Below are 15920 nucleotides of genomic sequence, written 5' to 3' on the forward strand. Positions count from 1 at the left end.
TCAATTCCTTCTTTATTGATAAAAACACCTTCCAATTCAATTATTGAAGTAAAATATTGAACGGAAAACCTTTTCATTCCCTGGAAGTTAACTAAGGAAAAAACCTCCAAAGCAACCAAGGAAAACCCACTACTACCACACTAGGTCTGAGCTTGCCTGTTCTTGCTCACATGAAGCACAATGGAGCACTGGATTCCCCTGCTCACCTGGTAGCCAGCTCAGAAAAAGCACTGCAGAAGTGCTATGCACAGATGACAGCCAGCTTCCTTTAGTGCGGTAACCTTCCTTCCTTCACAATGACTTGATTATTTTCAGCTCAAAATAGATTGTGCATTTTAATTCCCAAGAATATACTGTGACAGCAGTTTCCTGCAGAGAATTGGCCTTGCGAATGTATCAAAGGCAAGGGGCTGACATTTAAGTGTTTTGAAGCCGTTCCTTTTCATCCATGCTGCACAACTGGCCGCACCCTTTCTAAAGCATTTTAGTACTTAGGACCTCATCCTGCCAAGACTCAGGCAGAAGGTCAGCTTTATACATTGCCAGCTGTGCCACTGAAGTCAGTAGGACAATTCATGATACTAACCTCAGTACCTCCATAAATCTATTCAGACTAGAGCCTTTATTTGGATCTTGAAATACTGATCAGTACCCAACAGCTCATAAATATACATCAGTTTAAATGTGTGCAAAATGCTGTTAGAACAGGCTTATTCTTTCACTCAGAAACATCTGTTATGAGTGGTGTTGATCTCCACAAAAAGTACAGAAATCAAAGCTCCGTGAATGAAATGGCCAAGGAAGGCAAATGCCTTTTAAATAAATTTTTATTAGAGATTGACATCTTGTGATTATTTCCCGACAACAGGCTGATAGCCTGCAGACTAATTAGTCTTAGCAAATGATAACAACAGAAACCATTTGAAGGTGAAGGGTATTTTGTTCTTCAGATTAGCCTTTCCATATTAATACTGTCCCAAAAGGGACCCAAACAAATTATAGTTCGTGATGAGAGTTCTTACCCACTGAGAGCTCTCTTTAGAAATATAAAGCTATATACACACTCACCCAATCTCATTGCAAAGGAGAGAACTTCATACTCCAGACATATAGAGCATACGTACCTTCTGTATCATCCCATTCACCTCTGAGGAACTTCCCTTTCATTTCACTTCATCCAGAGAGAACAAATCCACATCAGGTATCAGATTTAAGTGCAAGCTTAGCAGCTGGGAAGTAATACCAGAGAACTCACAGTAGCTACAGCCAGAGTGGCATCAGCTCCACATGAAAGCATTTGTGAAATTCAGCAGCTTTCTTCATAAAGAATTTTACTAACCCAAACACCTTTACACACCGCGTAGAGTAAGTTCCTTCCTTACAGACAGGCGTATCACACTTTCCAGGTGCCAGCAGTACTACTTGTGCTGCTTTTTAACATGAAACATCACGATGCGAAAGCTTCACAAATAGGAGTTAGCTATACCTACCTTCAATGGCTAGCTATATCCTATCCAGGATGAAAACTCTTGGCTTTTAGGCTGTGGTGGCCACAAGCGTTATTTGGCCTCCACACAGTTTCATGAAGATAGGTTCCATGTTTTGATCAAGCAACATGACGTTACAAAACTAGAACTATTCACCATTAGCACCTTCAAACCAATGCTTCACTGAGGTTTTGACTATCTTGAAAAAGAAGGTGGATGGGACTGGAACACCATTCATACTGAAGAGCAACTATTCAAGATGGATTTGTATCATAGAATACACTGCTGCTGCTGTGATCAAACTTAAGGCTTGAGTTTCTTACAGCTTAGGGCAGGCAAATGGAAAACAAAGGAGAAATTTGTACAAAACAAGGACGAGGAAGTATTCCAAACCCAAAGGTGCCCGTCTTAAGAAATCTGGGCATCAGTAAAAGAAAGCAGCTCAAAAAGCAAGGGAAACAAGGGTTGCTTCTTACATCTATTTCACCTTTTGCACCTGACCAGAATGCAGCCTCTGTTTACTGACAGCAGCACATTTCTCAAAATCTAGTTTGGAGAAAACACAGCACCAAAGCTAGAAAAAGTCCAAACACAGTTGCTACCACTCAGTCAAAATGCTTACATTGGTTTCAATGAGGAAAGCTTGAAGTCCGTTCCTCTTTAAGCAAAGCGAGCACTAAAAAGGAAAAGCAGACTGCCACAGCAAGACTGTTCCTTCAGGGACACACTGTAATGTCAGACACTAAGCAGAGTATGTGTCAGAATGCTGATTTAACATCTACTGCATGATGAAACAGAGGACGTCAAGAAACGTACAGGAACACAATAAAAAGACAGTGCTACTGTTTTCATTGTGCTTACATTTTTAAGTTCAGGGGCCTAGCATACTTACTGTTACATTTAAGATCTCCTTTTTTAATACAAAACCAAGCAAAAACACGTGACAGAATGATGGGAGGAAATGGTTTCACTACAGGCAAAATTTAAGTAGTGTAAAGTCTTTAGAAGAAGATCAGTCACAGTATTGTTTTTGTGATCAATGTATGAAATACAGACTGCACTTAAGATTAGACAGGACTAAATTCTTGACTCTGAAATAATATTCTAAAAACTCACCTGTTCCTTTCATTCAAAGATTCACTTTGGTCACTGAAGGATGCAAAATCAAACATTTCTAAAAGTGTTCTGAAAACCTGTGTCAAAATCTCAATTAGTATCTAACAGACTGAATCATATACCCTGTACATACAAGTATGAATAATTAGATTACCTGCTGCAGGAGAAAAGAATCCTAAAATTATTTTCTTTCTACACAGCACAATTTCAAGATTGAAACTACATTTTTAAACTCAAGCACTTCCATGACCCAGGACGAAGAATGTTTCTTTGCATAAAATATCAAGATAAAATTGCTGCTTTTTATTCCTGTGCTTCCTAGATTAAAAGCTAAGTATTGATGGTAGCTGAATATCTCTCATGAAACAGGGGAAGAGGCACACTCTTCTTAGAGCGACTGGCAAAGGAGAGTTAGACTATTCATTAACATCAATCACCTTAGCCCTAGATAATGCAACACTGTGGGATGAACAAAACTTTTCTAAGCAGCATTATGCCCCGTTGTGTATCTTTATATAATATCCAAAAGTAACAGTGACTGTTTTAATTAAAAAATCATTCTCTAAGGCACCTCAGAAGACAGCAATATCTGCTTTCAAAGAATATCCCAGAGAGAGTTTTTGTTAGTATTTTATTGAATGAGCACATCAGCAAGTAAAATTTTAAGAAAAATCTAAACACAGCTTCCTAGAAATAACAGTCCACAATTCCCTCCTTAGTTATCTTTTACCATCTGGTTTTCATATTCCCCAAGCAGCTTATGCAGGTTTCTCCCCCTCTGTGATTTTCCTGTTTTGATTATTTTAATAAATAATGGACACCACAGGTGATCCTAGAGAAAAATCCACATCTCAGCACTGCATAGCTGGACAACTAAGTTCACTGGATGTCATCATCATCAAAGAGATCTTCAAAATCTAGTCAGAAAAATAAGATAAGGTAAAATTAACCTTAAAAGTTTAAACTGTTATATATACACAAATTCCACATGTACAGTTTTTAATTATTTGGATTAAATACAGAAATGAGGATGAATTAGTGAATGAGTTACTGTACCATCAGTTACTATAAGTGTAATATCAGGGTGGCAAGAGAGAAAGGGGAAAGAAAGGCAGACCCAAATATATGTGCTCTACCACACACAAATTAAACTTGTTCAATACAAGCTTTGCAACTAAATTTGTTAAAGCAATGTAAAGCTTCAAAGGAGGGGCTTTTATACATGGATTAAGTAGCCATCACATTCAGAGTGGATCAAACATGATTCCTAGACTACAGAGCTAAACAAGTACTAGCTTTATGCATACAGCCAGTCTCAGATGTAGACGCTGCTGCAGAATTCTGGCTTTCAGTCATAGTATTCAAGCACATGCTTACAAATTTTGCAGGTTGACATTCGCATTTGTGATTTGCTGATAAAAAATCCCTTCCTTAAAAAACATTTCATTGCCATGAAGGTGCTAATAACTTTTCTCTCTCAGACAAGTGAAATGTGTCCCGCTAATCAAAGCTGTTCTAGCCATCTTTGGGAACTACTCGTAACTACTTGGTTTTGTTTCGTCTTTGTATATTGAGCATAAACTAACAACATAACTGAAACCAAGTCTTTATTCTTACAGAAGGAACATGTAAGTGCCATACTTATAAGTGCCAAACTGAGGATTAATACTCGTTCCTAAACTACCAATTCAATATAATACCAAACTAAGCAGTAGAACTTTATAGAAATACTTAGCCCTGAAAATGCTAGCTCTGACAAAAAGCTGGGTCCCTCACAACTGTTGAGAGTGTATCATGGCAGAACCTCCTTTTTCTCCTGTATTCTAGGTCTTGAGTAACACAAGAAACCTACTTTACTTCAGAATGAATACCAGTTTGAGAGATCCACATCCCCACAGCAACCAGATTTAATATCATATCTGAAATTCACTGTTGACATGTCTAAATATATTTCTTAAGAAGCATAAAAAACCTCCACCTTAGTAGGGTGTTGTATATTCTACCCCTCAATGGCCAGATGCATAGCTGTTCTCTCTAAAAGCAGCTGTATATACTTATGTGCACAGATGTGACTTTCAAATGCAGAAAGCATATAAAAACGAAAGTTTTATTTTGCTTTGAATACCTAAACATGCATACCTTAAGAGATTAAAGAATTATCTATAAAGTAGTAACAACCAAAGACAATTTGTAAAGGCCTGTCCACGGTTCTATATGTATTTGTACGTTTAATATAAGCTATTTGTTACGCAAACAGATCAAGGCATTTCTCCTTGTAGCGATTAAGAGGCTAAACCCCCCAAAACGTCCGCGAGAGGAGGAACACAGGCACTGTATCGCTCCCACCCGCATCACTAAACGCTAAGCGCTCTTACTAGAAGCGTGGTTAGTGAGAACTTTAGTGACTACCAGGCACCGACGACGTGAGATTAGAAAGAAACACAGCGCGGCTTGTTTTGACAGCCTTCCGTTCCTGAAGCGGGTACCCGGCGGGCCCACGGCGCTCCCACGGCGCTCCCACCTCCTACACCCCCGCCCCCGGGACGCGACGGCTCTTACCGTTGAAGAAGTCGGCGTGCACGGCTTTCTCATTGGCGGCCAGGTCCATCAGCAGCCCCGTGCTTCCCCCTGCCTGGGAAAGCAGGCGCTGAGCGCCGCCGGGCCGCGGCCGGACGGCACGGCACGGCACAGCCCAGCCACCACCCACCCGGCCTAGGAGCCCCCCTAACGCCCCCTCACCTCATCGAGGTCCACATACGGACCGGCTCCCTCAGGAAACATCTCATCCACCGCCGGCTTCATGGCAGCGGCACCTCCGCTCCCCCCCTCCCTGCGCTCCGCCGTTTCCGGCCACCTACTTCCGCTACCGGGCCGGCCGGCGGGGTGCCGCTCTGCGCGGTCGGCGGACTCGCCTCTCTCTGGTCGCCTTGGGGGCGGGTCCCGCCATTGCCATGGCGAGGAGTTCTCCACCATTTTGCTCACCCCGCCCTCCTCGCCACGGCAACTGCCGGGCCGGGCCTGAAGGCAGGAAAATGGCGCCGGGCCAGTTAAGGCGCTGGTGGGTGAGAGCAGTTACCCTGCAAGGGACGTGGCTGTGAATTATACTGGTGGTCCTTCCAGCCGCCAGACTGGGTGGACTGGTATTTAACAGCTGAACACATACTGATCCATTTCCTTAGTCAAGGCTGCAAGCATTATGTGTGAAAAAACTCCAAAAACCGCACAACAGAATCAAGGAGTTTATTGATTTCGCACAACATAAATTGTAAAAAAGAAAAGATTGATTTAAAGCATGAAATACTATGTGTGACTGCTATGAGTATCAATAAGTGGCTGCAGGGCAGTTCAGGTGCATTTGCGCAGCCATGTATTTGCTTAAACATCTTTTCACCAGCTTTAGCAAAAATGAGCGAAGCAGTTAGTGCTCGTGGTTGGGGACATGATAGCCAAGGTGACTCCCAGAAGGGAACTGGGCAAAGAAGGTTCTGGCCATTTCTTCAATCCTGTTGTAGGCTCCCAGGGTTCGGAAATACTCCACATAGGACCAGAAATCGTTGGATGAGAAGGGCCAGTACGGCAAGGCTGCAGATCTCTGGTAGACATCTTAAAAAAAAATAAATATGCAGATTACTATAATATGAAGAATTTTTGTTGAAATCTTGGTCCTGCGAGCCAACATGGTTTGGGGCTCTATGTCCTCTTGGGGGCTTGTGGTCTCCTCTGGCAGGACAGAGGCAGGCAGAGCCATTGAGCCCTCTGTGCCCTGCTCCACAGAAGATGGCTGTTCACCTGATGGAGCCAGTGCCCTCTGCTCCAGCTGCACCAGGAAGGATGGGATGGGATGAGACAGAGAGCAAGAATGAAGGGACACCATCAGCATTTGGGACAGTTCAGGAATTCCTAAGGCTGCTTTAATGTCTACAAGGCAGATGAGTATTTAAAAGCAAGGAACAGTTACAGGTTAAAGTCATATTACCCCATTTCTCCTCCATGTCATTTCCTCTGCCCAATATAAAAACATAAGGAATAAGGTGCCAATATCTATGCTGTGCCCCTGCAGCTGCCTGCTCTGCCAGGAAAAAGAGCCAGGCAGTTGTTCCCCCACCATCTCAGCTCAAAGGCAGCCTGGCTGAGTACAGCAGCAACCAAGGTTGCAACATCTGCCCCGGGGCTCCTGGGGACTGGGTCTGTTGCTGCCCCAGCATTGCCTGGGACTGCAGAGTCGTGCTTCTCCTCAGCAGTCCATAGGAAACAGGCTGAGGAAATGGAGGAGGAAAGCATTGCAACTTGGAAGACATTTCTGCCTGCTCTAGGAATATCTGAGAAAACATGAGGTACTCCTCGAAACAAGATTTCTAATTCAGCAGGCAAGCAAAAGCAATTCTGAAAATGCAGGAGCTGACCACCCTTGGGCCCAAATCTGGGCAAACACAGAAGCATGTATAAAATGTAAACACTTGCTGAGACCACATAGTTACAAATGTCTTTCTGTGCAGCAAAGTTAAAAAACCTGGTATTGTTATTTCATTTAAAGCCTATTTAAATAAGTGGGAGCCATTCCGCTCACCAGGCTCAGCTTGGGACCAGGGTCTTTAGTGGGAATTAAGAGCCTTCAACAATCCTATTGTCAGAGCTTAATTTTACAGAGTAAAGTTTGCAGCGCACAGACACAGATGGCATATAACAAATCAAATGAACCAGCCAAATGCTGTCTGCAGAGTAGAATTCAGTGTTTATACCAGCTGACCTTAAATTCACTTTGCTGTTTGGCCCAGTGTGAAAGAAAACCATAACTGTTGGTTATGACAGCAACAGGATATTGCCTAAACACTGTTTTATTTTTAGATTGACACATGTTCTACTGACTGTCTAAGAGGTTGCCACAGAAATACTTTCTGTGCACAAATACAATAGTGCCCTTACACTTATGAAAATACAGGTGATGCTTTCAAAGTATTTTAGAGACAAAAGGAGATACAATGGAGCATAGGGAAAAATGTTTTGAATTAAAAGTAATCATATTAGCTTTTATTCCATATATGTATTTCTACTTTCCATATCTGTTATAATACTCTCCCTGCATATTTGTATCTGTGCACTTGGGATGCTGCTGGCTATACTGCTAGTTATACTAACCAAGATGTACACCAGCAAAGCCGTACCTTGTATTGCAGATACTTCTATGCAATTTCATTTTCAGAAAGAATTCTGTCTGAAAGCACCAGAGGGGTTAACTAATATAATCATTAGTAAGCCAGTGTAAACATCATTAGGTTGTTGAACGTTTTTTTAATCAAAGGCAAATACTAATCCAACAGGCTAATCACACAAAGTGACATGAACCACAGGGTAGCTGTTCTAAGGGATTTATTCCAACATTAATTGGATTTGTGGCAATTTGTAAATTTTAACCTTTAAGCTCTATTATTAGACATTAGTATGTCAGCTTTTAATCAATTTTAAAGAATTTTCTAAAAATTCACTCTTCTTCCTCCATCTGAACTAGATGAAAGCACTTCCACAACCCACTGAGGTTAGTAAGCGTTCCTGACAAAATTGCTGCTGGGGGTCAGGTCTGGGAGTTACAAATATCTCTTCTAATTGTTAGTGATACAAAGGAAAGAAAAGCATTAAAAATTACCATCTCCATCCTGGATTGATCGGGCATCTGTAGATAAAGAGGAAACTCATCAGTACCAGCTCCCGCACAGAATGACTTTCAGTTAATAAAAAGTTTGCTGTGTAGCCAGAAGCTGACAAGTTCTTTAATGCACTCAGAAGACCCTCTGTACAGCCAAATGTTTTTTATTTCTTGAGCAGCTGAATAAGGAATTCCCTGTTTGCAGTCACTCAGTGCTACAAACCAAATACCCTTAACTAACAGCCAGAGCAGCTGTGATTAATACATGAACGATATCTGACACTAAATAGAAGATGCTGTATTAGTAACAAAATATTTCTGGATGCTTGAAAAAATAAATGAGAATAAATTCAGCAGTAATCTTACCTGTTAGGATCTTCATCAGCATACAGAAGAAAAGTGTGCTAATAAATGTCATCTTTTCTGCAAGATACTGCACGTGCTTCCGAAAAATAATCCGTACTGCTGGGGTTATTACAAGAGATTAATAATTATGGAAAGTCTATTATTTCTTCTTTTATTAGACAAATATGTTCCAAAACAGATTGTTTATTAATTTAGGCATAACAAGATCCAATTACATTTCCTTACAATTTCTGAACTGCAACACGGAGTATTAAAAGAACCAGAGTCCTGAAGTATGTACTGATATTTTATATTTCGGTGGCATAAATCCAAAAGGCAACTGAACTGACATGAAATTAAGTGTCTTTGGAAATATTTTATTTTGTGGATAATTTAATTTCGCTTTAGAAATTACCTCTCTCCCCCCCCTTTTCTTCTTCTTGCAGTAGTAGAGGTCTGTAGCTCCAAGCCAGCTACAAAATTCCAAAAGGATTTCTTCTGCCATAAAATAGCAGCGCTGTTTAAAGAAGGGTGGGGGGAAATGGAGGTAAACGTCACTAAGTTAATACACCAATCTGATTTTGTTGCCTTCACATAGAGGTTTTTTAACTGCATAATGTTTGCATTATATTTCAGCACTGTCCATGGAAGATACGGTGGACAGTTTCAGCAAAGGAATCAGGAACTTTGGCAATAATGCTTCTGTATTTTGAAGACAGAGGGAGAAATTCCAGAAACAAATTCAGCAATTACTGCCTTTGCTGCCCTCTTGATTTTTTTCTAGCCCTTCAGAAAAATAGACTTTAAGATATGTTATTTGAGCAAACTGCTAAGAGGATATTGAATTCCCTTTCCAGCTGCGTCACAAAACCCACGAACACTTGACACTGATTTATGTTCTTACTTGGGATCCTTAAAATCGAGATCTTGAAGTGTATGTGAGCTCCGAGTGCCCACTGAAATCAATTGGCTTACATTAAGCAGAGAAGTAGGTCCCCAATGACCTCAGCCATGGTGATGGTGCAGGTACTGAGGCCTTCAAAGGGGGTCAATAAGGTGCGTTGAAATGCACTTTCACATTATGCTGATTTCCTGGAAAGATTCCCAATGCCAAGCATGTGCTTTGGGCTCCGATCTGTGCAGGTTGCTGAATGGATCCAGCACTTCAAGAAACCTGGAGATGAGACACAGTTTGGAGAATATTCAATCAACGTGTACATCTTGATTGATGTTCTTTTATCACAAAACTCCTGATGGCAGCAGGTATGGCCAGGGACTAAGGTGTAGCAGAAAGATCTCTGCGAATCATGGGGCGATGTGGGTATTTCCATGCTCCTAGAAGATGTGGCTGTTCAGGTTATGTTGCCAAAACTGGCAACTGTTTGCAGGTGGCTCTGCTCTCGAAAGGAGCTACTGAAACATCAGTGCAGAGCTTACTGCTTACATTCATGCTGTGATGATCTGATCATGCAGTTGCTGATCTGATCTTCTCCCTCTTGGCTGGGATTTTTCAGTTGCCTTTATGGTCTACAAAATCATGTATCTATCTCAATTCTAGACACCTGCATTTCCTAGCTCTGTGTGTGAGTCCTGACGTTGGTGCCTTTGCTCTACCACATCCACTTGTCTGCTACAGGAGTATCACGCAGGGAAGGTCTGCGCGCTCACGCAAAGTCCTGGAGTGGAGAGACCCAAGTGAGTGGCCTTGCAGGAGGCGCCAGCTTTGCTGGAGTTTATTCCTATTTACATGCAGAGCTAGATAGTTCTGCCAAGAATTAATTAAAGATGTTCTGAGCAAGGGAAAAAAAGAATGCTTTGTTGCACACCAAGCTGTGCCAACTCTTGTGGAGGCTGAAAAGAAAAATATTATGAAAGCAGAACCTGTTCCATCTTTTAAAGGCTTTAATCCTCCTGTTTAATATTTCCTAGGCCTGCAGGACAGGTCTTATATCAGCCACAAAATGCCAGCACTTCTGCCCCACTCTCCTGGGCTACGGCAGCTGCCAGTGGGAGAAGGCACTTCTCTTGCTTGGTGGAGTCCTTTGGTGCAGCCCTTTGGTGCAGCTATGCACTCGGGTCTACCCACCAGCACTGCCTGCAAAGCCGAACAGCATTTTCCCCTTTCACTGCCTAATCTGAATATGATATTCAAATAAACTATGAGAAGCGGTGACATATGCTAATATACACACAAAACAGTCATTAGCTGTAATTAAATAATTAGCATAAAGCTACTTCTGTGCACATCCATCAGTAGGTTTTTGTTTTGGGAGTCGATAGGGGAGGTATAGTTCCAAGTGGGAGGTGAGATAATGTGTTTTAGAAGATGACAAAGGGAAATAACGCCATTCCTGACACAGCCACATGCCGCAGCTGTCGCCTCGAGGAATTGAGAGTGCTGTAGGAAGATGACAAAGTCACAGAGGTTATCAGGTTCAGAGTCACTCAGATCCCAATGTGGTCTGCTACAACGTTGGATGATCTTAAGAGAATAAGAGAATTCATGTCACTGTTGAGGCTTACGCTGACATAGACCTTTACACCTATCTCCCTTGCAGTTTCTTACTGTCTTTTGAAGCTTGGAGTTACCCACTTCCAGAGCTAGGGGGATCACAGGTGTGACAGTCTTCTACCTGAAGGCTTTCAGTTCAACTCATATCAAAGTTTTCTTTTTGCTAAAGCATCAGTTGGAGATGGAAATAAATTCTCAGGGTTTCCATGCTAAAGGAGGCCTAGGAAATTATAAAAAGAGGATAGGAATTAGCATTTAAAGCAGTTATATCAGGGGATACAGCCAAGAGGTACAGTTGCTTTAAATGTTAATTTTAATCCCTTTTCTACCAAGGCTTCTGTGGCTGTACATGACTGCTTCCCCCCACTGGGTCTGTCTTAAACACAGCATTGGACTACAGAAGAACTGATGAGCTGGATCCAGCATTATAATTCAGAAGATGTTAAACAGGAGAACACTGCTCCAGTTGCTCAAAGGACTGCGCATGGTGGGTTCAGTGTGCCAAGCAGAGCATCACATCTGTGACAAACCAGAAAGCACACCGTGTGCTGACCTGCAGTATTTGTAACACACTGCAAGCTCGTTCATTCCATATCCTCCTTTCTTTCTGCTCTTGGACCCCTTTCCTTTTTTTGGACTCCTCACAGAAGGCAGTCAATTGAAGTAACAACACTCAATGCCCAGTGCAAGTGCTGGTATGGATCAGTTAGCAAAGCCCTCCACTAACAGTTGCTGCCCTGCAGTCTTCTTCACTGCTGAGCAGTAATTAGAGATGCCGTGGTGCCCGTAAGTGCAAATTTGGCTCAGCAGCAACCATGTTTCAGTAGATACTCTAGCACTTAACAGAGTAGCTGCTGAAAGAGTCCAGTATTTTAATTTCTACTAATTTTGGAAAGAAATTCACTGTTTTACTCTTTTTCAGAAAGGCTTATTAGTTCAAAACACTGTCATGTTTTTGCAGCAAGTTTCTCAGGTAGCTTATTCCAAAGAATGCATAAAGTTTTTTAGATAAGGGCACTGACTCATGAAAGCTTTGCTACATTATAGAAGGGGCTGATCCTAGTGACCTTCTCCCACCCACCTGTCCCAAGAGGATCCAGTCAATACAGACTTTTTGTAGAAGGCTTTCAAAGCCAGAAAATCCCACATACATCAGTCAGCTCTGTCAGAGGCAGAAAGCAATCGGAACATTGAGGATATTCCCTTGGGAATAGGAGAATGCAGTTTGGGCAGCATAGTTTTTTGTGTGACTTACTCCCTGATGGGGAACAGTCCTGAAGCTGCCAGCCCTGCAAGCCTGCCTTCCGGTGGGCCCATTGCTAATGGGCTGTTTTACTCAGAGCCGACGCCTGCGGAGCAATTCAGCTCTCATTGTTGATTAATTAGAAACAAAGGTGAAGGAATACAAAAAAGTGAGTTTATGGATGCCTTTGTTTTCTCAATAGCTATATTAGACTGGTAGTACACACAAAAAAAATTTCTATAATCCTCCAAGCACTGAAAAAAACCCTGCACTCCATTTTAAAGAAACAGGATATTTCCTATTTAATCAATAGGCAAAAGCACATGCATGCAGAGCTCTGTAAGAACTGATTTAAAAACTAAGTAGCACTTACAGCTGCATCTGAAGTGCTTTGTCCCAGCTTGACCAGGCAAAATGTTCTCTGTAGGGCTGCAACACTTTTGCATATCAGAAACAACAAACTGCAGTGATATATAGACCATCCCTGGGAAACACAAATGTTTGATTATTTCCTCCAGCAATTTGGCCCAAATAGTATGGATCAAATGGAGATTCATGTGACTAGAATGTGCTTTGCTCAGACAGATGTGAATTACTCTAGATCTTTCAGGCATTTACAGCTTCATTTTCTTTCCTTTGAGCTCTGCTTCCCCTTTTGTGAATACAGAAACTAAAATTTTCTGGCTATGCTGGGTTGCCCAGCGTAGTAAAGCCCAGGGCAGACAAGGAAGAATCAGGTGAGGACCTCACAGTACCAAACACCTGAATGACAAAATGGCCAATAAAAAGTAAATGTAAAATAAGGTATCTGGGGAAATACCTCCAACTTTGAAGGCCCATGGTATCTGATCATTCCCACTCAAAAACTAGGTTTGGGGCTACAACTGATAGTTCTAGTAAAATGTTGTTCAGTGCTCAGTCACAGACAAAAAGGCAAATCAAATAGGAAGAGAGGGAAAAAAACACAAGGCATCACTATGCCATTGTGCCACAGTTGCTCCCATTTTGGATATTGCGTGCATTTTTGGTTTTGCCATCACGGAACGGCAGGATAGAACAAGACAAGACACAGAGGAGGGGGTGAGGAGACCTCACAGTCAAGGACCAGCTAAAGCAGACTGGAACTCTTCAGGCCAGCAAAGGGATGAAGAGACCTTGACTTCAACCAGAAACATTAAATTAGTCTGGCAATGGCTTGTTCAAAATGAAAGGTAGTGGGCTGCAATACAGTTAAGCTGTGGCATGTCTCATCATAATGTATTATCATCAAGGACACAGTGCCTGAGCCTGGCCTGGGAGCATGACCAAGTAGCACCACACTGTTGCTCTGTCTTATTCTTCTCAAGTGTCTCTGCTGCTGGGCCAGGTGAGCTCCCAGGCTGACCCAGACTGTTTTACTGAAATATTGCGTGTTTCCAGTTCTTGTGAACAGACACTTTTCCTGCCAGCAACTGGGTTGATCGTACTGATTATAGTAGTCCTTGGAAGCAATTGAAGATAGACACAACAGATGGATTGGTATAGTTACAAATCAATTAACAGAATAACTGTGGTGCAGTTAGAGATAGCCAAGTTAAAATGAACCACTTTCACATGTACTAGAACTAGCTGTCAAGGTGAAGGTCATATTTACAAACCATAGAGTTGAGGAGTAGCTCTACACTTAAATCAGACTTGAGAACGAAGTGTTTCCATCCACATTTATTTCAACTTATCATTTTAACCTCTATCTGAAGAAAGGTTATATTTGTAGATGCAGATGAGTTTCCAGATGTTCATAGGTAGCAGGCAGTGCTGTATGCAGCAGCAGGTAGTGAAACCAAAGCAAGGGACCAGTTCCACTGGCAGCAGGACTAGTGCAGCTTGGCTCCCAATGAGATGCTCCTGCCAGGTGTCCCAGTGCCTCTCCCCAGGAGCACCCTGATATCCTCAGCTCCTGCAAGGGGCTCTAGCTCTCCCCCACTGCCCCTTTCCCTCCCAGGTCAGCACTGCCAGCTCCAAGCACCAGGTCTGGCTTTCTCAAGCATCCATGCAAGGCTGCTTGCACTTGCTCACCAGTCAAGCAGCTGCTCCTTCACAAGCAGAGAACAGATACAGGCAGACTTCTCCCTTCCTACCACCACTGACACCAATAAATTTTTTCCACTGTCCATCCGCAAATTTTCACATGAATTATAGGAACTTCACATCTAGGCTGCCACCGAAGTGGGTTAGAATTTGCTAATGGTTTCAAACTATTTTTGCTATAGGCAAAATGGAATATTAGATCCAGCAAGTCCACTTGGTTGCCTACATCTTGTTTTCTCAGGAGGCAAGGCTGGCGATGCCTTTTAGCACCACAGAAGGTGTTGCAACGAGGAATGTTTGCATCCAAGCAGTTCTGCTGCAGGGAGAAAGAGGCAGCAGCACCCAGGTTCTGGTAGCAGAGCATCCAGGACTTGTCCTCTCCCTTCCTGCACCCACCTCAGGCCTAAGTTTGTTTCCAAGGCGCACTTTTTTTTTTGTTTTTGTTTGAAAAATTGGTCAGTTCCTTGCTATAGCCAAACTCAGCTATTCAGCACAACCACAGATGACTGAACTCAGCAGGGAATCTAACAAACTGGTCACTGAGCCCTTTCACAGCTCTCAAGAGAGGATGTATTTTTCCCGTTACCATTATGGTTAGATGTAGCATAGCAATAAGTTCCACCATTGTGAAATATACTCACAATAAATCACTTTTCAGATTAATTGAAAGCCCCAGCTACACTTAAGCTATTAAGTCATCAGCAGCTGTTTATTGTTTTCATTTGTCAGAGATGGTTCTTTAAATAAAAGTGCAATAAATATTTTGTTACCTAACAATGTAAAGATTTTAGTAGGATGGGCAGAAGCTTCTTTACACCCCAGCTCTTTTCTTCCTTTTGTTTTGTGCTCTGGGGCTACTTCAATATCACCAGTTATACCTGCCTATGAGCAGCTCTGCCCTATGGACAATAAAGTTGATTAAATCAGATTGATGAAGAGATGGGCTTGATTATAAAAAAAATTCATTAAGGAAATCTGAGCAAGTTGCTAGTATATTTGATACCAGCAATCAATGAGACTGCATTAGGCGCTGTATCATTGTAGCAGTTGCCAGACCAAAAGCCACTTGTGAAGGGAACAAGTGCTGTACAGTGCCCTGCCATGCTGACAGTGACCTGGCTACCCAGAAGCAGGGCAATAGCCCAGGAAGACCATCTAGCTATCAAGAGGTTGTTTCAGCTGCAAATGGAGAGGTCTACATTTGAAAGACTTCTATCAAGGAGGCAGCTTCTATCAAGTTCAATAGATTGACCTGGACTATATGATTGAAGAGTGCAGTCACGGAGTGTGCTCACTGCTGGAGATGCTGCTCAGCACTACAAGCAGCATCCACATCCTACCTCCCCTCAGACTTCCAGCATTTCATGAAACAAACTCAATTTGTAAACAAGGTTTAACAATGGACCAGGAGGAACTGCCTGCCAGCGTAGGAAGCAGTTGCACCAGGGAGACAGTGTCCCTCATGCTACTCCAGGACAAGGCTCAGGCACTTGTGTTCTCTTGGTCCTG

At 42.4% G+C, this 15920-nt stretch overlaps 2 protein-coding genes across 2 annotated transcripts; both read right to left on the reverse strand.

Annotated features, from left to right (window-relative positions):
* Window positions 1-3217: 3217 nt before the first annotated feature.
* Window positions 3218-5450, reverse strand: COPS9 (COP9 signalosome subunit 9). The gene is made up of 3 exons (XM_075099329.1): window positions 5343-5450; window positions 5163-5235; window positions 3218-3520 (listed from the first exon to the last, which is right to left on the reverse strand). The coding sequence occupies exons 1-3, from the start codon at window positions 5403-5405 to the stop codon at window positions 3483-3485; spliced, it is 174 nt and encodes a 57-aa protein (XP_074955430.1). The 5' UTR covers window positions 5406-5450; the 3' UTR covers window positions 3218-3482.
* A 378-nt stretch (window positions 5451-5828) lies between these two features.
* Window positions 5829-9060, reverse strand: OTOS (otospiralin). Its single transcript, XM_075098342.1, has 4 exons — window positions 9005-9060; window positions 8611-8709; window positions 8245-8271; window positions 5829-6206 (listed from the first exon to the last, which is right to left on the reverse strand). The coding sequence occupies exons 2-4, from the start codon at window positions 8660-8662 to the stop codon at window positions 6022-6024; spliced, it is 264 nt and encodes an 87-aa protein (XP_074954443.1). The 5' UTR covers window positions 8663-8709; window positions 9005-9060; the 3' UTR covers window positions 5829-6021.
* Between the last annotated feature and the right edge of the window lie 6860 nt (window positions 9061-15920).

The sequence above is a fragment of the Phalacrocorax aristotelis genome, chromosome 7, assembly GCF_949628215.1.
Source record: "Phalacrocorax aristotelis chromosome 7, bGulAri2.1, whole genome shotgun sequence".
NCBI classification, from domain to species: domain Eukaryota; kingdom Metazoa; phylum Chordata; class Aves; order Suliformes; family Phalacrocoracidae; genus Phalacrocorax; species Phalacrocorax aristotelis.